Source organism: Hypomesus transpacificus, chromosome 23 (genome assembly GCF_021917145.1).
Source record: "Hypomesus transpacificus isolate Combined female chromosome 23, fHypTra1, whole genome shotgun sequence".
NCBI classification, from domain to species: Eukaryota; Metazoa; Chordata; class Actinopteri; order Osmeriformes; family Osmeridae; genus Hypomesus; species Hypomesus transpacificus.
The window spans coordinates 7459201-7484364 of NC_061082.1; the positions used below are offsets into that span (position 1 = coordinate 7459201).

At 46.2% G+C, this 25164-nt stretch overlaps 1 protein-coding gene across 2 annotated transcripts in view; it reads right to left on the reverse strand.

Annotated features, from left to right (window-relative positions):
* Positions 1-475: 475 nt before the first annotated feature.
* The window catches only part of abca12 (ATP-binding cassette, sub-family A (ABC1), member 12), a 53041-nt gene continuing 28352 nt past the window's right edge, over positions 476-25164 (reverse strand). For both annotated transcript variants that reach the window (XM_047046575.1, XM_047046573.1), the window contains 44 exons: positions 24850-24953; positions 23475-23581; positions 22987-23195; positions 22789-22865; positions 22482-22612; positions 21989-22159; positions 21406-21570; positions 20914-21109; positions 20649-20788; positions 20169-20288; positions 19911-20001; positions 19586-19765; positions 19077-19392; positions 18210-18324; positions 17671-18000; positions 17269-17338; positions 17014-17148; positions 16743-16907; positions 16340-16523; positions 15856-16074; positions 15530-15726; positions 14790-14947; positions 14379-14615; positions 14005-14152; positions 13521-13767; positions 12798-12887; positions 11710-11803; positions 11398-11525; positions 11193-11280; positions 10617-10725; positions 9728-9782; positions 7910-8087; positions 7640-7755; positions 6568-6727; positions 6126-6379; positions 5709-5913; positions 5422-5531; positions 5028-5178; positions 2999-3133; positions 2757-2860; positions 2550-2642; positions 2256-2361; positions 1506-1643; positions 476-1341 (listed from right to left, as the gene is read on the reverse strand). In XM_047046575.1, coding sequence (XP_046902531.1) covers positions 1231-1341; positions 1506-1643; positions 2256-2361; positions 2550-2642; positions 2757-2860; positions 2999-3133; positions 5028-5178; positions 5422-5531; positions 5709-5913; positions 6126-6379; positions 6568-6727; positions 7640-7755; positions 7910-8087; positions 9728-9782; positions 10617-10725; positions 11193-11280; positions 11398-11525; positions 11710-11803; positions 12798-12887; positions 13521-13767; positions 14005-14152; positions 14379-14615; positions 14790-14947; positions 15530-15726; positions 15856-16074; positions 16340-16523; positions 16743-16907; positions 17014-17148; positions 17269-17338; positions 17671-18000; positions 18210-18324; positions 19077-19392; positions 19586-19765; positions 19911-20001; positions 20169-20288; positions 20649-20788; positions 20914-21109; positions 21406-21570; positions 21989-22159; positions 22482-22612; positions 22789-22865; positions 22987-23195; positions 23475-23581; positions 24850-24953 — 6637 coding nt within the window. In that variant the 3' untranslated portion in view covers positions 476-1230. The remainder of the gene's footprint in view (positions 1342-1505; positions 1644-2255; positions 2362-2549; positions 2643-2756; positions 2861-2998; positions 3134-5027; positions 5179-5421; positions 5532-5708; positions 5914-6125; positions 6380-6567; positions 6728-7639; positions 7756-7909; positions 8088-9727; positions 9783-10616; positions 10726-11192; positions 11281-11397; positions 11526-11709; positions 11804-12797; positions 12888-13520; positions 13768-14004; positions 14153-14378; positions 14616-14789; positions 14948-15529; positions 15727-15855; positions 16075-16339; positions 16524-16742; positions 16908-17013; positions 17149-17268; positions 17339-17670; positions 18001-18209; positions 18325-19076; positions 19393-19585; positions 19766-19910; positions 20002-20168; positions 20289-20648; positions 20789-20913; positions 21110-21405; positions 21571-21988; positions 22160-22481; positions 22613-22788; positions 22866-22986; positions 23196-23474; positions 23582-24849; positions 24954-25164) is intronic.

Sequence of the window (25164 nt, forward strand, 5' to 3'; positions counted from 1 at the left end):
ACCTTTAAGTTGGATGCGATCTGCCAATCGAAGGCAAAAAATAAGTAGTTGGACTATAGACTATGACTATGGTAACTTACACTATCTCAAAATAAACCAAACAAATCAACTAAATACAAACAAATTCCAGCTACACTGTATGCCATTGTAGTGTAAAAACATAAAAAGTGTGCAAATTGTATATTTTTTAAACATAGCTGGAGATGAGCTAAGATACTTCCAATTTACTGCCTGCATAACCTTGGACTCACAATATAATGTTAATGTTTCTACTACAAGCTAATTTGTTATTAATTTATTCATAAAGGTATATGTAGTTTGTTGTAACCAAAACCCCTTTTGAAAAGATTCTTTGAACACAAAACAACAGAACTCAAGAACAGGATACACGATAAACATTGAATGCTTTGAAATGAAAAGATGTCCCCACTGTAAACCCACTTTTGAAATAATGAGCATAGCTACTGAGTTGCACTTGCATTTGAAAAAATTGCTTTATTAAATGTATAACAATGAGTTCAGTACATTCAAGTCTATGTGGAAATGTGCCTTAAGCCATAGAGGGAAAGTGTCTATAAAATATTCAGCACATTCTTACAGTGAGAACATGCCCTCTGAGGAAATTTTAATGAGAGGGGAAAAGTGCGGATATTTCAAACGTTTTTTTAGTGATTGTGAAAACATTTTTGTGTTTTCTGTATGTGATTTATACCACAGTATAACACACAGGTCATAATGTGGATTTGAACATGAGTAAAAAGCTGGTAATTTTGATCTGCTTTTGCACCTTCACCATAAATATATAGATTTCCATTTATATTACAGTACAAGATCCTTCATTTGAGAAACCCTTATTAGTTTTTTGGGATAAAGTAAACAGATTACTGCACAATTGCACATGGGTCCAGACACTGTCATACACCAACATCATGATTTTTTAAGCCACAAACATAAATAGTAATCATCAAGTGGCAATGTCAGGGAGTGGCCTATAACATATTTTTTTTTTCTTTTTCTGGGGCATTATTAAATTATTCTTCATCATGACATACTATTTAAATATAGAGAAATTACATAAAAGACAAAGAAGAAAGTGATTAAGTAATTTGATCGAGGGGACATATATTTACGTTAAGCTCATACAGAGATGATTTATCGGTTCACGTACAGCAGTTTTCATAGAATGGGTCACCAGACATCACAACATTGGAGACAAAATGATTGCAATCCTTATGTGTCTACAGCCTCAATGGAGTCAAGGCTGCTGGAATCTTCTGAACCCTCGTTGTCTAATGCGATTGTCTCCATGCCAACCTTCCCCATGGCAAAGTTAATAAATACCTAAAAAGGAGATAGATGATTGTAGATTATCAGTGCTGGCACATGTTAAAACTCAGACATTTCAACTATACAGTCTCTCCCACATTCTTAATGAATGTCTCTGTTCTTGCCCCTTCCTCCCTCCCTCCCTCGCTCCCTCGCTCCCTCGCTCCCTCCCTCCTCACCTCATCCAACGTGGTCTGGCTGACAGAAAAGTGCTTGATCTGCAGTGTGGCCTTGTTGGACTCCAGCTGGTCAAAGATGTCCGCAACACCTCCAGGTGCTATGGGAACGTGGTACTCCACCATGTTGGAGTGCTGGTCCTGTGGTCGGCAGACAGGAAGGGGCACAGTTACACTCCAAGCTGGAAGATACCCTGACTGGCATTGTAATTATCCAGCGTGGCAGATTTTAGTGCCACTGTGGCAGTGGTCTCTCTGTGACAATCATACTCTATATCAAGGCTGTAGCCATGGAGTCAACATTGGGGTGGACAAAATCTGCTGGGTAGTCTGAGGGTCCCCACCTGAAAACCTTTTTCTTTTTTTATTAATTAATTTAATTGTATTTGTATGATAATTTCGGACAGCCTGCGTGGTTGCCTGTCGCCGCGTAGCACATACATATTTTATTTGTATTTTTATATCAACATATTGCGGGGGACATTTTGACCAGATTTGAATATTGGGGGGGGATGTGCCGCCAATATATATTCTGATTATGCTCCATATAGTACCTGGAAAATACACAGATATTAACCCAATTCCTATTTATCCCCTGCTGTTTAGGTAGTAAAAAGACGTTTGGTTTACATATATTATATAAAGTATTTGCATGAAACACGTTAGCCATGGTGTTAATCCTAGACAGCGATACAACAAACAGATCCATTCACAGACTGACAAACTACCTGTGTGACCTAACTAGTGCAGTACCTTGAGGTATGTGTTTGGGAAATGCTGCTGCATGAAGTTGGTGATAACCTCCACATCGCACAAATACATTTTCAGGTACATTTTGACTGTGAATCCGCTGCCAAACCTGTCGGGAGAAACAGTAACAAAGGAATTTTCATTACTGGGGTCAATATAATCATCAGGGAGGTAAAGCTCCGGCAGAGCACAGAATAAAAGATCACACAGGGGAACAATAGATGGCAGACTGCAAAGGACCAGAGGTGACTAATGGCTGGCTGGAAGGGAAAGGTGGAACGGAGGGAGAGCACTGACCGGTTCTTAATGTGCTGCAGGGAGCCCAGACACCTGAACTGACCCTTCACCATGATGGCTAGACGGGTGCACAGAGCTTCACACTCCTCCATGCTGAACACACACACACAAACATAAAAAATGAGTAGAGCAAATAAGGTAGTTTATCACATTGCATTTTGTTAAGTGCTTGCAGCATGGTGGAGATGGTCGAGAGGGAGGTTGTACCTGTGAGAGGTGAGAACCACAGCACACTTTCCCTTCACCTCCTCGGAGATGATCTTCCACAAGTGGCGTTTGGAGCGAGGGTCCATTCCCGAACTAGGCTCATCCTGGGGACATAGACAGGTGGGCACAATGCCAGAAGGACAGAGGAGAAGAGTGGAAAGTGAATTCTGTGAGAACCACCTATTCAGGAGACGAAATGGCCATCGTCATGTTTATGGCGACATGATGTGAGTAGACCTCACCAGCAGAAGGATCTGAGGGTGTCCAATCAGGGCCAGGGCTGTGGAGAGCTTCCTGCGGGTTCCACAGCTGTAGCTATCAGTGATCTTTCGTCTGTGGTCGTTCAGCTCAAGCTTCTGAAGCAGGTAGTTTACCACCTGTGAGCAAAAAATATAAAAAAGATGCAGAATTGGTTTTGCAGTAGTACAAAGTATAGTTCTATGGCAATCATGCTGTGGAGATGCATCTAGTGGGCATGCATTTTTCATGATGTTTGGCCATCAAGACCTTGTGTGTTTAGCTAATAGTTTTCATTCTTGTCCTCTGTTATCTGGTTTTATTGTAAAATGTCCAAGAGTGTCCACAATGAGGATGATGCAACTGTAAAAATAGATGGTATGTAATATATAACTTAACAATAATGTGAATAATGTGCACTTGACAGATAATGTTGCATGGTTTGTGCACCCATAAATGGAGGCTGAATTTTCACACCAAAGAAAATAACAGTGCAAGTAAAAATATTTTACATTATTTAAGGTGACATGTCCCACTAAAACTATCAACTGTACTCTAAATGATGTACTTTTATCTCTTTTATCTTGGGGCCACAAATCAAAAGCATGAGGTATTTTCAATGGGCTGTCAGAATTTCCACATGAATAATTTTTATAATCCAGGTTAATGGCCCAAGCTGAGGAGCAACACCTTTAACCATCTATTTTTTTTTATAGGAACACACACTTAACTACATGAGCAGTGCTATATATTGGCTTCAATCGAGTAAGCTTTACCATACAGAAAAGGCATGGTTTCTGTTGCTCCTTAAAGGAAAATACATCTTGGCATTTTGGGTCATAGCAAAATAAAAGACTGAAATAGACTATAGTGTATACCTCATTGTAGGTATAAAAGTCCCTGTTTCATTGACTTAATCCTGCACAGCCTTTCAGACTGACCTTTGGTGTCTCATCTCATTAACAGTGGTAAAAATCATGGGACTGTAAATCTGCCCCATTAGGACCAGTTATCATTATTCCAAGTAAGGACTGTCTCCTGAAGGGACATTATAGAGCTGAGGGGATATATATATATATATATATTCATCTTTGAGTTAGCCACATTAGCCACCACTAACAATGTTGTGCCCATTATAGCCATTGTTGTTCTCAGTCAGAGGTAATGGCAGAAACAACAGTGATTAGAATCATCCGCATTCGGTCTGTGTGGCCCTTGTGTCTATTGGTGACATCATCAAGAGCTAGTCGGAGCCCATCAGCATTATGGAGGGCAGGGGGAGAGAGGGGAGAGAAATAGGGAGGGGTGAGAGAAAGATGGAGGCCTTGGGTGTTGGCAGTCATATTATAAAATCACACACAGACAATCACTAGGAGCTGGCTTTTTATCTCTTTGCCTGTGGATCTAGGTCACCATTCCTATTTTTTTGATTATTTAATTCGTATTTTATTTATTGAATGTGATTTTCGTGTTTTGGTGCTTTGAACTGAACTCACTTAAGACGTTGTCTAAAACATTAAATGGAAAATCTAAAATGTCATAATCTCTGATCGCCTGGCCTCTTTTTTTTTCGCTGTCAGGGTTAGAGGGAAAACATCTCAAATACTCAGCGTAATCAGGACAGACTGCAAGATTGCTTTCCATTCCAAGTAATGGATATGGAGCCCACGGTGACACGGGAAGCTAAATTCTCTGATCATACGAGGATGTCTTTAAATGGAAATCCATCATGATTCATAGGCCCATTCACACAACATCCTTTTATTAGAAAACAGGTGCCATAAAAGCAGAAAGAAAAGAAGCACAGCTACTGCAATGTTGATGCATACTTGGTATGGCCTCAAGTGTTTCCTTGTGCACTGTACTACTTCAGTAAGCCTGAAAGCACGTACTGGCATACTTGTAAAAGAGCCCTGCTTTACTTTGGTCAAATTACATTTACAAAAAGCTTTTGAAACGTTACATTTCATGGGAAATAGATGTGACAACGTTAATATCAATTTAAGTGGTTCTCTCAGCAGTGAAGTGTCTTACCCGGTCAATCTCCCTCTTGGAGATTCCTCGTATGCGGGCATAGAAGTACAGATGCTCCTCTCCAGTCAGCAGGTCGTCAAGGGCGTCCACTTGGGGACAGTAGCCAATGTTTATACCCTCATTACGGCAGTCAATGATGTCTACCATTCTCCTAGGAAAGCGCAGGAACAAAGAGGTAACATAACAAACATGTAAGTGGTGGCTTTAAGTATAGGGTCTCGCGCTAAATTGCTACCTCTTGCGCATTTTCAGTCAAACACGCACACCCTGGTCACGGGGGGTCCATAACGCCCCAATCTCAGTGAGAGGCACCAAATGAGTGTGTTCAGGAACGAGCGTCCGCAAATATGTCAAGACATAAAAGAGCTACACAGTGCACACAACTGCCACTTACCCATCCCAGTCCTTGATTTGTGCTGTGCCATCACTGGGGCTGACGTCCCCAGTCAGCATCTTGAAGGTCGTGGTCTTCCCTGCGCCGTTCACCCCCAGCAGGCCAAAGCACTGCAGGTTGGGACCACGCATCGAGTTTCACACAACGACTGATATTAAGGAGAACCTCCTAAGGTTTTCGACAAACTTCATCAAACCCCTACTTGAGCTTGAGCTGTGGTATCTGACGTTGTAAGGACAGGTTGCGACATGTTGAATGTAGATGGCCAGTGAGATGCGGGATCTTACCTCCCCGGATGGGATGCCCACAGACAGTCTCTTGACAGCGTGGACCTTCTTGCTGAGGTGCTGGTAGACCTTGCTCAGATGGTTGACCTGAAGCAGGTCTGAGCAGGCCGACCCGCTGGTCACGCGCTGGTACTCCGCCTGCACGTCCTCGTCTTCGTCCTCGGTACCCGTGGGGGGCACCGTCTTCTTGCGGCAGATCAGAAGCCTGGAGAGGAGAGAGGGTTAGGGTCAGGGTTAGAGAGAGGACGAGACAAAGACGACGGTGTCAGTGCCGACTAAGAGACATCAGAGGAACTAGCAACGTTCGAATGGTGATCGGTCTCATTACGACCCTATTATCTTGGTTCTGCTTCCCTTGCTCTTCACCTTCTGCCCCCCCCCCCCCCCCCCCCCCCCCCGCAAACCCCACGGACTCACCTGACTCGACGAATGAGCCACTTGTTGAGCAGCAGCCGCAGAGAGAAGAATGTGAAGCCTTGTAGGAACAAGGAGAGGAACATGGGGCCTAGGGTGTCCATGGCATAGGGGCTCTTGTAGGCGTCGATGCCAAACGCATTGAGGACCTGCACCTGCATGTCAATGCGGGCCAGCTCCATCAGCCCATTACCGAAGCTGAACTGGGGGAAGATCAGGAACACGTAGCTCATGGTGCAGTAGACCTGCTGGATGTTCTGGTGAACAAAGTAAAGAACAAAGGGTCAGTGTCATTCTCCTTGAGTGCCATTGTCCTTTGGTAACTACAGCAAATCATCACCACCAACATCCATGACTCTCCCAACAATTGCAGGTTACAGACCTCAAATTGAGACCTGGACAAGGCTGCGATCTTGTCCAGTCTCTGTCTGGCAAGCACACTCACCTCGTTGTTCTTATTGAGTTCTCCCAGGAAGTAAACGATGGATGTGGAGATGATGGTGTTGATGCTTATGAGGAGGTTGATGGACACGTAGCTGATGAAGGCCATCTCTGGATCCTTGAACACGCTCGACAAGAGATACATCCAGGGGAAGGTGGCGAAGCTGAGAAGATAGTACAAAGCAAAACAATAAATAGGCCTTTCGTTATCTTAACACTTCACACAAAAATAAGGACGCAAAGCTGTTTAATCAACATGCCCCTGACCTATATGGAAGATACCTTATGAAGTTTGTCAATTAGAAACGTGTTAATTAATTAATTGAATGTCTACAACCTTGAAAAAGGAAGCGCAAGAGAGAGGGGAAAACAAACAAACAAAACTTCTCAACTTAAAGGCAAACACTTGAACTCAAAAGGCGTAAGATAAATCACTTGTGCTTTCTCCTATCTTCACGGTTAACACTCTCCGCCACACTCCTCTTACTCTAAATGATCTGCTTTTCATTTGATTGCAGTGCCTGCTAGGTCAGGGACAAAATATGCAGCTGAGGTGTTTCAGACAGAACCACTATGTGTAAAGCTATAAAGTGCAACACAGGCACAAGAGTCAGTCCAGGTGGATAATGAATTTGACTGCTGTGACTATGGTCCTGTGTTATGGACCAATTCATCTCTTTACAGTATGTGATTATTATTCATATGAGAGTCAGTTGTCTTTATAAAGAATTGGTGGTGCTGAGCTAGGTTTTATTCGATGATTTGGGAGAACATTTGCATTCGTAGCCTGAAACTAAAACTGAAGACAATATCAATGGGCTTTGATTTTATCAGGAATCCCACTTTGTCTAGATGGCCCTCTTTATCTAATATAAAACCCAGATTAAAATATCTTCATGGTGTTAGAAGTACAACAGAAGCTACATTTATAGACTGAGATTATTCAGTCGAATTAATTCAAGGCTACAGCTATTTTCCTCTCCTTTTTCCTTCTCCATGAGAAGCGTCTGCACAATAATACATGCATTATCGGTGTCAGCAACATTCTTGTCACGGTAATGAGGCTGGTCACTCACCCGAATAGGACCAACAGAATGGTGACAGCCCCCAGGTTTTGCTGTTCTGTGAAGGCTGGGAGGCCGAAGGCTGCCATGATAGCCAGGGAGAGGGTCACTGGGACCATGTACAGAGTCTGGAGGTGACACATGGACAGACTGCTAATTACATCACAAACACACAGCGCATATACTGTCTCACACATGGTAATCAGTTAGGAACCCATTGTTCATCTGTTCAATTTGGCCAGGCTGTTCCTGGGAGGAGGTGGTCTTTTGGGGTTACGCTACCATGTCGTAGAGGAAGTTGACGGTCCAGTAGAAGGGTTCCCCAATGCCAGAGATGTGCTGGAGTCCTTTTGAGCCGGTATGGTGTTCCTGAACCTCGTAGATGACAAAGCTGGCTGTCACAATCGAGAAGCCTGTCAGCATACAAAGAGCCAGCAAGATGTGGACCAGGCCTCGAATCCTAAACATCAGGAAGACAAGGATTGAGAATGAGAGGTAGAGAGAAAGGGGGATGGAGTTGTGAATCCCGCTTGGAAGCATGTTTCTCACAGTACCCTGCTGCAATTGATTTCACGTTGAGTGAGTCCGAATAGCCCTATACACAGTCAAATGTTCTATTTGCTGTTCTCAAACCTCAAATCTACGTCCTCATGTGTATCTAAAGAAAAGCCATGGTTTGCCTGAACTTGTGTGGTTCTCCCTGTGCAGGAGAGGTCATAACACACTCCAAGCCTTTCAAGAGGCACAGAGCAAGCACAGTGAAACATATACAAGCTTGTTAAGAGACATGCTTAAACCTCAGGGGAGATATAACAATGGCCACAAACAAAATAGACAATTTTGCAACTGGATGTAAGTTGTCTAGAAAACAGCTCATGCCACTGGTGCGATAGTGTCTCCCGATGGAGAGATCCCAGCTGAGCCAGTGGTGAGCAACGGGCTCCGTGATTAGGGGTCCTTTAAGATATCACAGCACCCCTCTGTTCCCCTGCTGTGTCTTTGATCTCTCCATCCTGTCCAACACGCCACTCTGCCCCAGCTACTTCCGTCCCCTATCGGCCTACTCCATCCACTCGCGGGTCGTCGAGAGAGGCATCCGAGGTTTTCGGTAGAATCTGTAGAATCTGTTCGGCCTGCTCACTTTGGTCCCGGTTGCAGGACCACAGACCAAAGAGGGAGCTGAGCTCACTGGCAGCGAAGCTGAGAGAGCGGCACTTATTAGCCAGCATTGTGTGGCTTGTTATCAAATTGACCTATAGTTACAGTACTCCCAAGCCCCACAGACACAACACTCTACAAGGGGGACACGGCCTCGTACTGGGGTAGGAACCTCTTTACCTCCAGGTAGGCAAATCAATAACAACCAAAGCTACGTCCATAATACCGGTCTCAGTAGAGTGGAATACATTGACAAAACTGAAATCCAATAAATACAGTCGGTGCAGTGGGAGGCAAGTGTGAGAGAGGAGTGGCCGCACAGCCCTATGCCCTAATGAGGTTCTTGGGGAACGTCCTGGTCAGATCAGGCCACTGCCCTCTCGTTTATGAGTCACTGCTCAGCACTGACCTGATACCTGTGAGTGTGTGTGTGCGGGTGGAGGAGAGAGAGCGAGAGAGAGCGAGAGAGAGAGAGAGAGAGAGAGAGAGAGAGAGAGAGAGAGAGAGAGAGAGAGGACTATGGCAGAAGGGGAGCTTGCCAAACATACTACTAAGGTGTTCAATCCCCGAGTCCCTAAAATAGCCTGCAGTGTTTAAAACTGCCGTGTTTGTGGAAGTAGGGTAGAATCAATCCACCTCTGCACCACCTTCTGAGTAAACACACATTATATTGGGCCTCCTGATCAATAATGCAGCCTCAGGAAAATCCATTTAGAAAATCAAATATGGATAAATACAACAGTCAGATTGCCCTAGACCAAGACAGGGATGACATGAATCTAAATGTCTTTACAAGTCTAAAGTTTCAGAAAGGTTAGCGGCAAACTGAACTAAATTCAATGGAATAATGATGAAAATGTAATCTCATGATCTCTGCATTAGTTTCAGCTAGCCTTGGTGCAGTACTTCATATTAGGTCAATTTGTCCTGTTTTGCTCTTACATGGTATCTTCCTCGTCCACTTTACCAGGATAGGGGTGGGAGAACACAGAGATACCTGTATAGAAACAATCAGAAAACAGACATTTTCTTTTTTGTTACATAGCACATAGCGCAGAATGAACACACAGAATGTACACAGTTAACATGGCACGACGACTCTGCTTGAGGCAATCCCTGAAGACTCCTTTTCCTTCTCAGTATATTAGTCTACAGGTCACATTTAAATGATTGCATCCCCTTCCCCCTGTCCTCACTCTCTTATTGACTGGGTGTTGTGGAGGCTGGGGGGTATGATGTGTGTGTGTGTGTGTGTGTGGGGGGGTTGCATTAATCTTGCCCACAGGCAGACAGTGACTCTCCGGTACAGTGCTGAAATAGCACTGAAACGTCAGTCTGCCTCGGTTCAATCCCTCTGAGCAGCTCTCTGTTGCTCATCGGTATTCATTCGGCGACGTGACGGGAGGCTTGAGGACACACAGCTCCCCCTGGCTGCGGCCTGAGGAACTGGTAGCTCTGCCCTGCTAATCCAAATGGGTGCTACACTCACCCCAGACCCAATCAATCATATTGTATAATTTTAAAGGTCTCTCTAAACATGACGAAAAGCTCCCCGGGATCACTGCTTGGAGAGAGAGAGTAAATCCCTTTCAGAAGATTAGGCGGGCCATCGAGCCAGCAAGTGATAAATGGAATTAGATTGTAAGGTGATTTTGTGTGGTATTGCCCCTTTGTTAGACCCTCAAGGAGCCGAGATTTGAATACCTCAAATTAGAGTTGTTGTGCTCTAATCTGGTGAAATACTCCTTCTCGAGGACCATTGTTTTTATGTGGGAATGTTACTGCGTGGTGCAGGCTCCTCGTACATATTTGAAGAATGTGTGCTGCGCACCATATTGCTGTGGGTCCTTGGCAGCAGAAAGGCTGGAGCGTAGAATGAAGTTGTTCAGACTGTTTAGGTATGCCGGCATGCTGTGGTGACCTTCAGGGTTGTACCAGACCTACACAGGCGAGAGAGAAAGACAGAGATATAGAAATAGAGAAATAGAGAAAGACAGAGAGAGACAAAGAAAGAGAGACAGAGAGAGACAGAGTGAGAGAGACAGAGATAGAGAGACAGAGGGAGGGGGGGTGGGGACTGTATTGTGTTATGCCTAGACATTCTTCCATGCTTTTCTGTAATTAATGTCAACCTGAATGTTCCAAGGGGCGGTTTTGGAACGACGCAAATAAAAGCATCATCATCTCAGGAACATTTCAAGCAAAAACATAACGGCAGCAAGTGCAGCGATAAACCATGTTAACGATGACAGTGATAGCGTAATAATGCAGCTCCATCTGGGGCCAGGCATCTTAGTGCATCTGTAGCATAATGCCTGCAATTATAAACTCAGGCATAATTTACTTAACTATAGCAGAACGAGAATGTTTGTTTGGAGGTTTTGGGGACAGGTACAACATTATTTACCTTGGAGAGGGTTCTGTTTTTGGGCACTTCCAATAGGTCCATCTGCAGACTTGTAGGGAGTGGCTGCCCAAACGACCAGCCTCCATACCTGTGGATATATATTTTTAAATACATTTGTATAGAGTTACAGTACTCTGAAATAAAGAAAAATATTGATAAATATATGAGAAAGGGAGACTAGATATTGTTGAAGTCTTTTTTGTACCTGTCCCTGATGAAGTTGTTAGCTGTGGAGAGGAGATAGCTTTCGACATTGAGGCCAGTCAGGTTGTAAGCAATCTGGGAGGAGGGCAGCTTCTTATGAGGAGGCTGGTACTGGTGGTTCGGACACACCTGAAAGGAAATTAGAAGGGAACACAAATGAATCCCACACCCAACCACAACCACGCGCATAACCCCACTTTTACACAATTACACACGCAACCCCAGCCACACACAGAGGCAGCACAGCGACTGACGCACACAACGGATGTCCAGTCACTGTCCCCCCCTTGCCTTTGAAGTGGCTCATTCTTACCTGTTGCTGATGGGCACAAGCGCAGGGTTCGAACACGTCCGAGCTATTCCCTTTGGTCTCCCAGGTGTCTGGCTGTGCGTTTCTGCTGCACACCCTTCAACAGACACATTCACAAGGTGAACCAGTGAGATGAGAAGATGACTGCACACGTGAAGTGGTTCGCAATAAGATGACTCCGTTGCACCCACATCCACACACACACACTTTAATGCATAAGCGCGGCAATATCCGTGATCCATATGGCAGAGCGTAAATCACACATTTATTCCCATTTAAACTGTCATGACATCACAGACCACATCTGTAGTCAGGGGAGCACTGCGGCACTCAGCACTCCTCAGTGATTGTCCACAGGGCATCAAACTGAAGCTCTTCTGCACGACGAGATGTCTTCTTTTTTTTTGGCTGACAATTTTATAGTGCCTCTAAGGTCTGGTTCATGAGTGCCAACATTGATTTGAGTGCCTGTGAGGGGAAATCTATCCTATAAACACAGAGTGTTTATGGAATACAAATGATTCTCACACTGCAGAGGGGCTTCTAGGCTTTAAGCCACAAATTCCATGTGGCTTTAAGCCACGTATACCATGTGGACAGTCCAGCGACGAGCGAGTGCAGAGAATGGTAGAGAGAGAGAGAGAGAGAGAGAGAGAGAGAGACCGAAAGAGAGGGAGAAAGAAGAACAAAGGGTGACAGAGAGAGATAGAGAGAGCGAGAGACAGACAGACAGAGAGACAGGAAGGAGTCAAATAAAACAAAGTGGAAAACAGAGGGGTAAAGTAAGGAATATCAATGCCAATACGGGATGCAGAATGATGACAGATAGACAAAGTAGGACACAATCAGTTAAAGAGGAAGAAGGCCAGTAGGGAATGTAGTGAGCCATGCTAAACGGAAGAGGTACTGCCAGTGCAGGTGGGAGCAGAGATTCTTCGCAAACATATCTAGGTGCGATTGTGAAAACTGGATATTTGTAGACAGATCTAAGTGTGACTGTTATCGCTCATTGTTACTACGACTGAATCAAACCAAGGTTAATAGGAGAAGTGCTTCAATGTTTAGTTGACAGCAAGCAGTGGAGTACATACGGGTTATCAGGGCTGCCCAGGCAGCCATTATCAATCCCAGGAAAGGCCGTCATGGTGTCCACCAGTTTGCTGGAGTCTGAGTTCTGGTTACTGTTGTCAAGAGAACAATGAATTAGACCAAGGTAATTACACATCCATACATTGCTAACACACAGTGCAGTTGTGATGAAAATGACCTGGCATTGATTCAGAACTGGAAACTGTGGGTCAGTGATAGGGAGGCTTATGTGAGATCTGGCACCAGAAAATGGTGTTCCATCTCATACAGACATCAATCAAGGACAGTGGGAGGGCGCACATTTTGGGCCATGTTCATACCTCCGACTTTCCCCTCTCTGCACGCTCCACAGATCAAAGAGCTGCTCAATCAAGACATCTCCCTCCTTGACTCTCTCCTTCTTACTGACTTTCATCTTGAAATCATACAATCATAATCATCTCTCTCTCTTTCTCATCCCCCTCGTTGCACTTGGCTCCATCTCTTTCTGATTCACCTGCCCTTCAAGGTGGATCTACCCCACACCCCAGCCCCCCCCTCTGCCACCACCCCCACCCCTCTCAAAATAAATCAACTCCCTATGCAGAACATGATTGACTTTTTATCTGTGGAATGAGAAAAACGAAAACACCAACACGCACACACACACACAAACACACAAAAAACGTCCTATTTACGATCAGCATGTCTATCTGGCAAGGCATTGCCACAGTGTACTGCCTGACCTGAAGAAGGTGTACTGAGGTCCGACGTTGTAGAGGACAGGGGACAGCTCCATCTCGGGGAAGTGCTGCAGGTCGCTCTTGATGGAGCCCAGGCCCATGGCGAACAAGACGAAGATGACAGGCAGGACCACCTGGGAGATCAGGCCCTTCCAGTCCCGGCGAGAATGGTGGAACCTCTTTATCAGCATGGCCATGATCTGCTGCCAGACCAAGGCCAGGCCGTGCACTGTGGATGAGCCGGTCAGACCTGCATGAGGGGGATGGTGGAGGGGTGGGTTGGGGAGGTTAGATAGTTGCTCCTGAAACTGATTTTAGTGAGCACACAACACTTTCCTAAACTCCTTCTTTTAATTCTGTTTAAACACATAGCTGGGAGACGGGCAGACAGAATGTTCCCCATCCTCGTCGATCTTTTTTTTCTGTTCCTATGAGACGAGCGATGCTTTCAGAGCTCGCACGGGTGACCGAGAGCAGAGGAACCTACTGGCTTTGTCCCCAAAGCTGGAGCCGCTGTCACTGAGGTCCTCTGGAAGGCTGTCGACGGGGGGCGACATCTCTGGGACCGATTCAGACACAGACCAGGGCTTGTCATCCTCCGGCTCGAGGTCATCCCTGGTCAGCTGGAGGAACACCTAAAAAAACACCATCCAGTGTGATTGGACCTGGATCTAAGCATGTGCACTGCACACCCCTGGCTGTGTAGAAGACAGACCCGGGGCCTACGTTCTATTTCTTTGTGAAGGTTTCTTTTTCTCAAATCGTTATCTGGTACAGCACACAGGTTTGAGAGTACATGTGTTGTGGTGTAGGGGTGCTGTGCAACCCGTCGGCGTGTACAGTCGCCGCGTGTGTGCTGACCTCTTCCAAGGTTGTGTCGGAGATGCCGTAGCAGCCCAGCTGCAGGCTGTCCAGATTGGCGTCCAGGGCAGAGAGGAGGGAGCGGTAGGCAGAGGCAGTGTGGGAGGTGAAGGGGGGCAGAGAGTACACCACGTCCCCCACCTCGCCTTCCTTCAGTCTGGCCTCGGGCACGTGCTGCTGGATGAAGGCCCTCACCTCTGCACTGTTGAACCGAACCTTGGAGCCCGTTTCCTGGGCCTTCCGGGGAAAGGGATGAGTTGGATCAAAGGGCTTTGGAGTAAGTCTAATATTTTGTGCAAAAAGTTTCACTAAAATACAAAACGAATCGAAATCTGTGTCAGGGACAGGAGACTGTATAGTCAGAAAGTTGGCAGGATGCACAGTAAATCTGTGTACAGCATCTGTCTGTACCTTCTTGGTGAGAGTGAGGTTGTATCCTTGTGCCAGCTTGTCCTTCAGGTAAAACGGCGAGCCGCAGCATTTGAGTCCACCTCTCTCCAGGAAGGCGATCCGGTCACTCAGCACCTCCGCCTCGTCCAAGTGATGAGTGGACAGGATGATGGTACGGTCTGACCGTGGGTAAATACAGACATACACACACACACACGCACACACACACGCACAGAGCAAAGCATGCACATTAGCAACAGGAAAGGGGCAAACGAGGACACACGGCAAAGTCGCAAAGGCCAAAGACAGCCAGAAACGGGGACGTGTGAGAAAACATGACCTTTTTCCATTCTCCCCCAGCGCAAACCCACTCTCTATCATTTCAGACAGACACCCAATTAAATTGCAGATTCCACCGTCAAATGCATGACGGATAGCAATCGCGGCCATACTACAGCTGCCGTGGGATTCTCTAACTTCCCTTCTCCACAGCTAGCGTGTGTGCACCTGGAGAAAAATCAATTTCTGCTTACTTAAATGTTGAATTGAAAGTCAGACACCAGATAAGAACAAAAGCCCTACAGGGAATGCTCTCATCTCCTCCTTTCCTATCCTTTCATTTTCTGTCCTTTCTTGTCCATCTCCTAAAATGTCACACAAACCATGGCATTATGACGTGGTTGTTCTGTGTGTTTGCCAGTGTGAATATGTATTGGGTGGTAGACTAGAGGACAGGGTGTGTGCATGCATTTGTAAGTCACCCTTCTTGTGCTGGATGACAATGTCCCAGATGCTGCGTCTGGAGCAGGGGTCCACCCCGGTGGTAGGCTCGTCCAGGACCACCAGGCGCGAGCCGCCGATGAAGGCGATGGAGATGGACAGCTTCCTCTTCATTCCCCCGGACAGGGTGCCCACCCGCTTGTGCCTGTGGGCGTACATGCCGGTCTCCTGCAAGGTTCTGGGCAAAGGGAGAGAAGAAGCTAGTTAGAAATGAGGTATTTTTGCGTGAACAAGTTATCCATTCCCAGTGAAACATTGAAACTTGACTCGCACCATGTGCTACTCATGCCCCTGATTGGAGACTTACTTGCGCACTTGCTCCTGCAGTTCCCTTTGTGACCAGTGGGGGGCCTTTATCTGCCCATAGAGCAGCAGGTGCTCCTTGGTGGTCAGGTGGTCAAAGTGGACGTCGTACTGCATGCAGACCCCTAGCTCCTTGCGGACCTGGTCCATGTTGCTCTGCATGTCCCGGCCGTACACCTCGATGGTGCCGGAGGAGGGTGCGAAGAGGCCTGTGAGAAGAGACCTGGATACAACCACATTCACACGTCATTGATCGACCAGCAGCGCTTTACATGGGGGATAGATTGTGAAAGTCGATTGTGAAATACTCAACAGCACAAACACATTTTAACGTCGAATATCTATCTATCTATCCATCCATCCGTTCGTCCATCTATTCATACGTCATCCATCATCCATAATCCATCATCCATCATTCATCCATCCATCCTCCATTCCTTCATCCATATGATGAAAGTCATCTAGACGGAATTGACCACGGTCCTCACATCGTGGTGGTCTTGCCGGCACCGTTGTGTCCGAGCAGAGCAGTGGCATGGCCCTCGTAGAAGGAAAGGTTGAGGTTCTGGATGGCGGCCTGCTGGCCGTAGATCTTGGTCAGTCCGTGTAGAGCGACACCCACGGGCAGGTCGGAGAACTCCTCGTCCACGTGGTGGGAGAGACCGCTCTTCCCTGAACGCATGAGAAGGGGGAACGAGATGGAGGGGGGGGGGGGGAGACCAGCAGTGGGAGCAGGAGACGTAACAAAAGAGGAAGCGACACAAATATCACAAGGTCAAAGCACGACAAAGGGACCTCAGAGCAGTGCACAAGAACAGTCGTCTCGGCCGTGGAAGTCGGAACGGTGATGTGAGTGGAAGGGGTGGGGAGGGGGAGGAAGACGATGAGTACCTTTATCTTTGTCAGAGGAGAAGACAGGCTGGTTCATTTGCGTGATGTTGGTGAACAGCAAACCCTTGCCGGTGCTGTCAGTTCTCCTGCCCCGGCAGCAGAGCACGTCTGCCCAGAATGAGGGCAACACGGGGAAGTACCACGGAGATGCTATGCCATACTTTCCTGAGAGGAGCAGAAACCGTGCGCATGAGGAATCTCTTCGTACCTCGCGAAGAAGTGCAACGAGGGGCGATGGAGCCCGTGTCGTGTGCTTGTGTTGTGCTGTCACCTGGGAAAACCGTGCGGATGTATGCTCCTATCAGGAAGTACAGGGCAGAGTCGATGAGCAGGAGCCAGCACAGCCAGCCGAACGACGCTGAGTCGCCAGGCATTGGAGACATGTACGAATTGCTCCACTGAATTCCTGAAAGAGACATAACAGCCCGTTTCAATCACTGCTGGCTACCTCATTCTCTCCGTTTCTCTCTGCGGCTGGTATGAAAAGGATGCCATCCAGATGGCTTCCGTCCCAGCTTGCGCCTACCTTGTTCCTGGCTCTCGTAGCGAGTGATGTATTGACTGGCGTAGCTGAAACACGTGGGGGCAAACAAACTCTGTGGGAAACGAGTGACAAATATGTTAGTAGGACACGTCTTCAAATAGCATCTATCCCAGTCATCTGAGAATTCGAGGACTTTCTCTCCCGCTCTGTAAATTCTAATTTCAAACTTAGAGTATGTCATTTTGAATACCTTCCTCTTTTGTCACACAGCTACACTGTATAATAATCCAGAACTGGAGACAAAATCCACCCCAACATTAGTTTTTTACTGCCTCATATAGCACTGATAACTCTCTCTCTCTCTCTCTCTCTCTCTCCCTCTCTCTCTCTCTCTCTCTCTCTCTCTCCCTCTCTCCCATTCAGACAGCCTCTGTCTGTCCTCACCAGGGCGTTCTTGGCGGCGGCGGTGAGCGTGGACTCCATGGACATGACCACGATGTAGGGGAAGAAACAGATGATGTACATCAGACTGCCACTCAGGCCGGCGATGTTGGTCTTGTCGAAGAAGGAGCTGATGAGGAAGCTCATGGCGATGATGCTGAGGCCGTAGTCGCACAGGTACAGGAAGATCAGGAGGCCGTCGCTCCGGGGCAACACGTGGCCCGCCTTCAGGATGATGGTGAGGATGGAGATGGTGATCAGCAGGAAGGTAGCGCTCTCCAGGAACCAGGCGAAGAAGTGGCTCGCGGGGCTGACGCCCATCATCTTCATGTACTGGGAGAAGAGGGGGAAGGGGGGGGTGAATTTCTCGGCACAAGCAACCAAACGCAGTCGCCCAGGGCACCACCCGTCCTTCAATAATACATAGGCCAACATTTTGGGGGGCAATCATCTCTATGGATTTTTAATGATTCGAAAAAGAAAAAGGAATAATATGCATGGCACACAATCTTTTGGTGTGTCTTGTTTTCTTTCCGCCCTACCTCATGTAGTCGGAGCTCTCTCTCGTGAACCAGCTTCTTGACAAAGTCGGCGATGAACAGCACCCAGGAGAGCATCAATACCAATGGCAACGCAAAAGCCAGGCTCTCCAGGTACCTGAGGAGCGAGGGAACCCACAGCTGTCAGTCAAACGCGACGGCGAAGACACTCCGGAATGGATGTCGCAAGCTACGCTGCACACACTGACTGTCACTCATAATCTGCCACTGAAAAAAGAGACAAACTACAGTGTCCTAACCTCGAATAATTCACTTGAAAGTTTTTTGGGGAGGGTTGCCATTATCAGATATGGACCCTGAGAGATGGACCTTGACGCTGTTTGTTATAATACGAGTAATATTTCACGAGTGATCGCATCGGTGTAATGCGTTGTGTAATAAATCAATGCAATGGAGCTGCAAGGATCACCATATCTCACACACGGATGAGACACAGCCAGCTAGAGACAGCGAAAGCTGCTTTAGTGAGATGAGATATCAGTGCTGGCTTTAGAAGCACTCACGGCAAGACATAAACATGGACATTATCCTCCCGTATGATTTATTGGAAACAGTGTCCAGTATTGATGCATCGTATACAGTTTATGTTTTACCCAATGCTGAACTCTGAAGGGGTATTGATCGTTCTTCATTCTTTATTTTGCTTTATCTGTTCACTGAAAGGTATGAGCGATTAGATTGTGTTTGTGTGTGTGCATAAATATGCAAGTCCGTGTAGAACATGCAAGTGGCGGTGAGGTTGCACGGGTGCACGCGCATGAATATGCAACGCTTCCCCTTGTCGCTCAATAAGGGTCTACATGTTTCTAAATGAACAGAACGCATCTGGTGTGTGCATGCACGACTCACTCATCCCTGTAGAAGCAGGGGTAGGGGAAGGCCTGGACTTGGACCGCTGGTTCTGCAATTTTCTGGCCCGTTTGGGTCTCTATTATGGCCCTCTCGATGCTCTCCTGCAGGTAGATGAAGCCGCGGGTGTAGCGCAGGGACTGGGGCCAGATTTGCGAGCTCCGGATCCAGAAGGGGGTCCGCGTGCGGTCGGTACGCATGGAGTTGTCGATGTGCATGCGGATGGTGTAGCCCATTTTGGGAGGGAGGATTGGGCCTGAGGTGTCCCGGCGCTTCCTGGAAGAGGCGCCATCCTTGGGCAGCTTGAAAATGACACCTAGAGAGGGGAAAGAGAGAGAGAGAGAGAGAGAGAGAGAGAGAGAGAGAGCAAGAGCAAGAGAGGAAATAACAAAAAGAGAGAGAAAATCCACCATCTGAATACTGAAAAGAACACAAAGTACCAAGGACCAAAATCCAGAAACTAAATAAACTCTAAGACTGGAAGCTAAGAGTAAACAGCATTCACTCACTGGCATAGAGGTCTCGTGTCTTAGCCAGTTTCTCCGCCACAGTGTTTAGATCCTTGGATGAGTTGTAGGCTCGGTAACGGTCAAAGTTAATACAGGAGGAGAGGTTCTTCATGAGGGAGGACAGCGTTGTGATCTGCTGGACGATGGGTTTGTTCCTCTCCAACATGGTGGTCATGTTGGCTAGGAAGATTGGAAGGGAACATGGCCATCATTGTAGGCAGAATGGTTGGAGCTACTTTTGCATTGTGCAGATATTTTCGAGCCATCCAATTATGATGAGGCAAGGCCTGTTGAAATGGGTTCAAAGGCAAAGATTCAAACTCACTGAAACTGCTGAGCGTATCCTTCATGTTGCCCACATTGATGTTAGTCTGACTCTCGATGAAAGCCTTGACAAAAGGGATGCTGAGGGAATTCTGTAGGGCACAATGTCAAAGAACATCAAGGTGGGGTCGGTGGCTTCAACTCTGCACAGCACAACTGTATTTTTCCCTGTGCTTTGTCAGAATGATACATGGTGTGGAAGTCAGACCATATATCCAGCTCACAGAAGCGTACGGTAGCTCCAAGTGCTAAGCCTTACCTGAAGCATTGGCAGAGTTTGGGTCAGTATCTTGGCTGACTGCATGATGAAGGAGGAGGATTGCAGCCAGTCTTCAGAGTACATCTTTAGGTTGGCAAACTGCTGCAGAGTGGCATTGGACTGGAAGACAAAGCAGAAGAACACTGTCAAATGCAAATAGTGGATGTGCTTGTGTGTGTGGGTGTAGGTGCAGAGCCGGCCCAAGGCATAAGCAAACGAAGCGGCTGCTTAGGGCCCCGATGGCCACCAGAGGGCCCCCAAGAGCACATGAAGTTACATCTAAATTAAAAAATGATATATATATATATATATATATATATATATATATATATATAATTATATATTATATCATTTATCATTCATCATCATTTATCATTATATATATATATATATATATAATGTTAATGGTAATTATACAAATTCAAGGGGGGCAGGGGGTACACTGGGTGGAGGAGAGCTGGGATGGTTTTCATGGAGTACCTTCTGGATGATGGCTCTGGTCAGGGGTGTGTCAGGGCTGTAGAGGACCTGGCCTAGTAGCATAGGCTTGAGGAAGGCCCAGGCAATGGCTCCCCCAGTGGTGTTCACCATGTCCAGGTAAAGGCTCATGCAGAACGGAGCTACAAAGCAAAAAAAAAAAAAAAGAAGCTTGTTGTGGTAACACGCGTCACTGTCAAGCTCACAGAAGTTTTTTAGTGTGAACGTGTTCGTGTCCGAACATGTCTAGCATAAGGGGAACTCCTACTGGCATCGCGAGGGATCTTGAACTTCTCCACCAGGTCATTGATCGTGTGGTCCTGCTGTGTGGAGGGGTCAGACGCGTCCATGAGGGGCAGCTTGGAGATGCCAAGCAGAGACATGATGCCGTGGTTGCAGACGGCCTTAGACACGGTGGTAAATGTGGCTTTGCTGGACATCACAGACTGTTTTCTGAGCACCAGCTACAGAGGACACAGACAGGGTCAAAGGGAATAACAAACAATGTATTTTTCCCCCTCCAGTTTGTTTATGTCCAAACAGCCAGGCAGGAGTTTGGGGGTTCAGGAACAGTGTTAAATGAACTATAATGTCATGGCTGACTACAGATGGACGATAGAGGAATGAGGAAGATAATGTCTTGTGAAGTTAATAGGGTCTTGTGGGAGTACAGAAGACAGGTTCAAAATGGAGAACAGCTGCACTGGGAGTTGGAGGCCGGGAGTCCAGAAAGAGACAGCGGGAGCAGAGCACTACTCACACTACGGAACTCAGAGTTTGCCACCAGGTTGAGGTCATCGATAGAGACCAGGTAGTCCTGCAGACGGTTGATGGAAGGAAGCAGCTTGCCCATCATGTCTATCAGGAACTTGGCCATCTGCAGCATGATCCCCACCACGCTCTGCAAATCACTGGACAAGACCAGCTGATAGAGGAAAGCACACACGCATACACACGCAAACATTTATGGCTCTATTTTGAACACGCTGTTAGTGTACACCATCCATCTACATGTGCATCAAATCAACTGGGGTTGCATTGACTGAAGAAACAAAAATAATCACAACAAAAACACCATGTCATGCAAAGCTGTAAAACCTTTACAGTACGACATGTACCAATTTAGTTTTCGGCACTGTGCCTGTCAAGAGTGACAGCATAGTGAAGACAAGCTGACAATACCCATTCATTTACTTTGAGGACTAACAAAGAAGACCGAGTTAATGGTGACCTTTCTCGTCTGACAAACATAACACCTGGAAACAACATTCCTCCAGTCCCCTTTTGTCTACTGAGTGTTTCAACTCTATAAACCATGACAGTGCGAGGGAAAGGCCTCTTACCCTGTAAATAACACTCTCCAAGTTGATGTGGCGGGCCATCAGCACAATGAAGTTGTACCACTGAACAGGTGGCAGGGAGCAGAACATACTGAAGATGACCTGGTCTGCCAGGTTCATGGTCAGGCTGGCAGGGTTGTCGCAGTAGCGCATGTTAACCAGCCAAGACAGGAACTGGAGCGGAGAGAATGGACATTAGGCAACATTCATGACTATATTCAGATGGCTAGTCAAATGGCTGAGCGGTTAGGGAATCGGACTATTAATCAGAAGGTTGCCAGTTTGATTCCCACTGTGCGAAATGACGTTGTGTCCTTGGGCAAGGCACTTCACCCTACTTGCCTCGGGGGAAAGACCCTGTACTGGATAAGAGTGTGCCTGTACTTACTGGAAGTTGCTCTTGATGAGAGCGTCAATGACTACATTTAAATGCATATTCACTTGGTTTGATTGTCCCACCCTTTACAGAAGCAGGTTGAGAGGGCAGTGATGTTACCTGGAGGTTGCTGCTAGGCAGATTGGTGTCAAGCAGCAGCTCTACCGCGTTTATCGGGATGTCTGTGTGAGTCTGGATGTCCAGAAGAAACGCTGTCTTGTTCCTCAGGATCTCAGACACTTTGGCCACTCCTGGTCACAGAAGGGTATATTGGAAGAGTTTTGTAAGTGATGACTGCATGTTTATACATTCAACCAAATGCTACTTTCTGTGTTTACGGTACAATTGGTGGTTCAATAAATACAAAAAACGGAGAAGAGTTTCTGTCGTCTTGCACTATTCCAAGTGGGCCAGAAGCGTACAGTACCTGGACCGGTCATGTTGATGCTGAGTTCCATCAGGGAGCTGACATTCAGACCAAACTTATCACTGAACATGGAGGTCCTGAAACACACAAACACAAGTGTGCACGTGTGATTCCAAAAACAGTTTGAGGAAAAACATACACACTCATGTATTTTATATACATTTTAGTTTATCACAATTTTTTTAAGCAAAGGTTTACCAGTTAGTCTGGACATCGTAGGTCATGGGGTCTCCGATGAAAGTTTCAAAGAGGGCATCATGCAGGTTTGAGCCATTCTGGACCAGACTCTTGGTGAGCTCATGCATGGCCTGGGTGACAGGCAGCACCGTCTCACACAGCAGCCCCTGACTGATAGACATACTCTGCAGCAGCTGCTGAATAGAGCCCATCTTCTCTATGGCACACACCTAGGACACACAGCATACCACACAACAAACCGTGTCAGGGAAAGTGAGTGTAGATCCAGTGAATAAGTCCAAAAGATACAGGGTAATACGTTTTCAATGCTTGCTCTCTGGGTGTGCATGGGAGTCTGCTTCGAAACAATGCTTTGTTATTGTGGTAGGTGAACCCTAACTCTACGTTTGTCTCGTCCTAGAAGGTGACTGGAGACAAGCTGTTCATTTCAGTCTGACACACACAGCTTCCCACCCCACAGATGAAAATTGGATGTTAGATGATCTAACCATGGACAACATTTGGTTCAGTATCCTGCCGAAATTGTCATCTGTCCAACTGGTGTTGATGAGAACTTGACCTGACTGGATGGCAAGCTGCAGGAGGGCCAGGTTCTCTGTATGGTAGAACGTGAGAGAGAAGCGAGAATCAAGAATCAAGAAAAATACATTGTCACATACATGATTATACATGGTATAATATGCAGTAAAATGTGTTGTTGTACCTGCAATCACTTAAATAAAATAGAATAAAAGGACACTAAAAAGAGACTGTATAAAAATAAATAAATTACAATAAATTAAATAAATAAAAGAGAGAGAGTGAGATTGGGGGAAGGGGCATAGGGGGAAGGGAAGAGCCTTGATAAGTCTCAAAGGTGACAAAGCAACACCATATCCCTTTGGGGACCAATAGGAAGAGCCTCATTTACAGTCAAGCATCATGTGACTAAAATAGAGCAGGACGGGAGGGTAGCCTAAATTCTGCACTGTCATGTGGGAGAACAGGTCTGACAATTCCCGAAAGTGATAGCTGAGAGAACTTTCCAGCGAAACCTTTATTTGTCATAGGATATGGCAATCAGGAGTGGATATCCAGACCAGCTTTACAGGTTCTCTGTTATCTGAGCTTCAGATGAAATGAGAGGAACAGCAGATCAGGGCTCTTGAGTGGAGGCATACTCAGTTCAAAGTTTAGAATGTTAGAACGCACTAGTTAAAAATAAATTGTTTCGATATTGTTTTGTTTGTGAAGTTGAGTGCAATCAAAAGGGTATTATACACACATGTAGTTTACGGTGTATAGTTTTTGCCCCTTCATTTAAATTAGAATGTATAGTCTCTCTGCGTGTGTTTTAAGGCTCACATTGAAGGAGTAAGTGAGTAAATCATATATTAAGGTTTTTAATTATTTTTGTTGGAGAGAGCTACAATACATTCTGTGTCACCTGAAACTCCTGCAAAGCTGCAATTAAACATATAGTGGATCCCACGCACATGACCTAAATCCATTATTATTCTGTTTCAATGCAACGGCATTAGCTATCATCAGGTTTTACAAGAACGGGGAGCACGAGGAAGGTTAAAGAGGGGGGAGGAGTTGATTCATACAACTTGTTTGGCAAGTCATGTGAAATTATGCCTGGGGACAATTAACACAAAGAGCACTTTTGGTTGGCTGCCAGATTGTGGTTACATTGTCAATACAACTGCCATAATAGAAGAACAATTACTCACACAGTGAGTGGGAGAGGAGACATCAGGGAAGATAGAAGGGAACGTTAACTTGGTTAACAGTTATCAGTAAGATTCATTCCATAGTGATTATCACACCTTGCCACTGTTGTGGTTTGAATGAGGAGTTGGTTCAGAGGAATGGACTTACCATGAGATTCTGCGGCCAGGCGTCTTGCAACGTTCTTGATGAGAGGAGCAAAGGGGAGGTCCTCAGGAACCCTGTCAGCTATGTCTAACAGCACTACTGACAACCTGAGGGAGTTTTATGGTTTTATTTAAATGGGGTTAACATCCTTATATTTTATAATCAACACTCAAATCTAAAATGAACTTCATCCTGGAGAACCAATAAGGGCTTCAAATCAATTTACTCAAAGGGAATGAAGCAATAATTAATCGACTTACTACAGACCCTGTCCTGTGGGTTAATTTAGATCAGAGTTTCTGCTAAGCAAAGACTAAC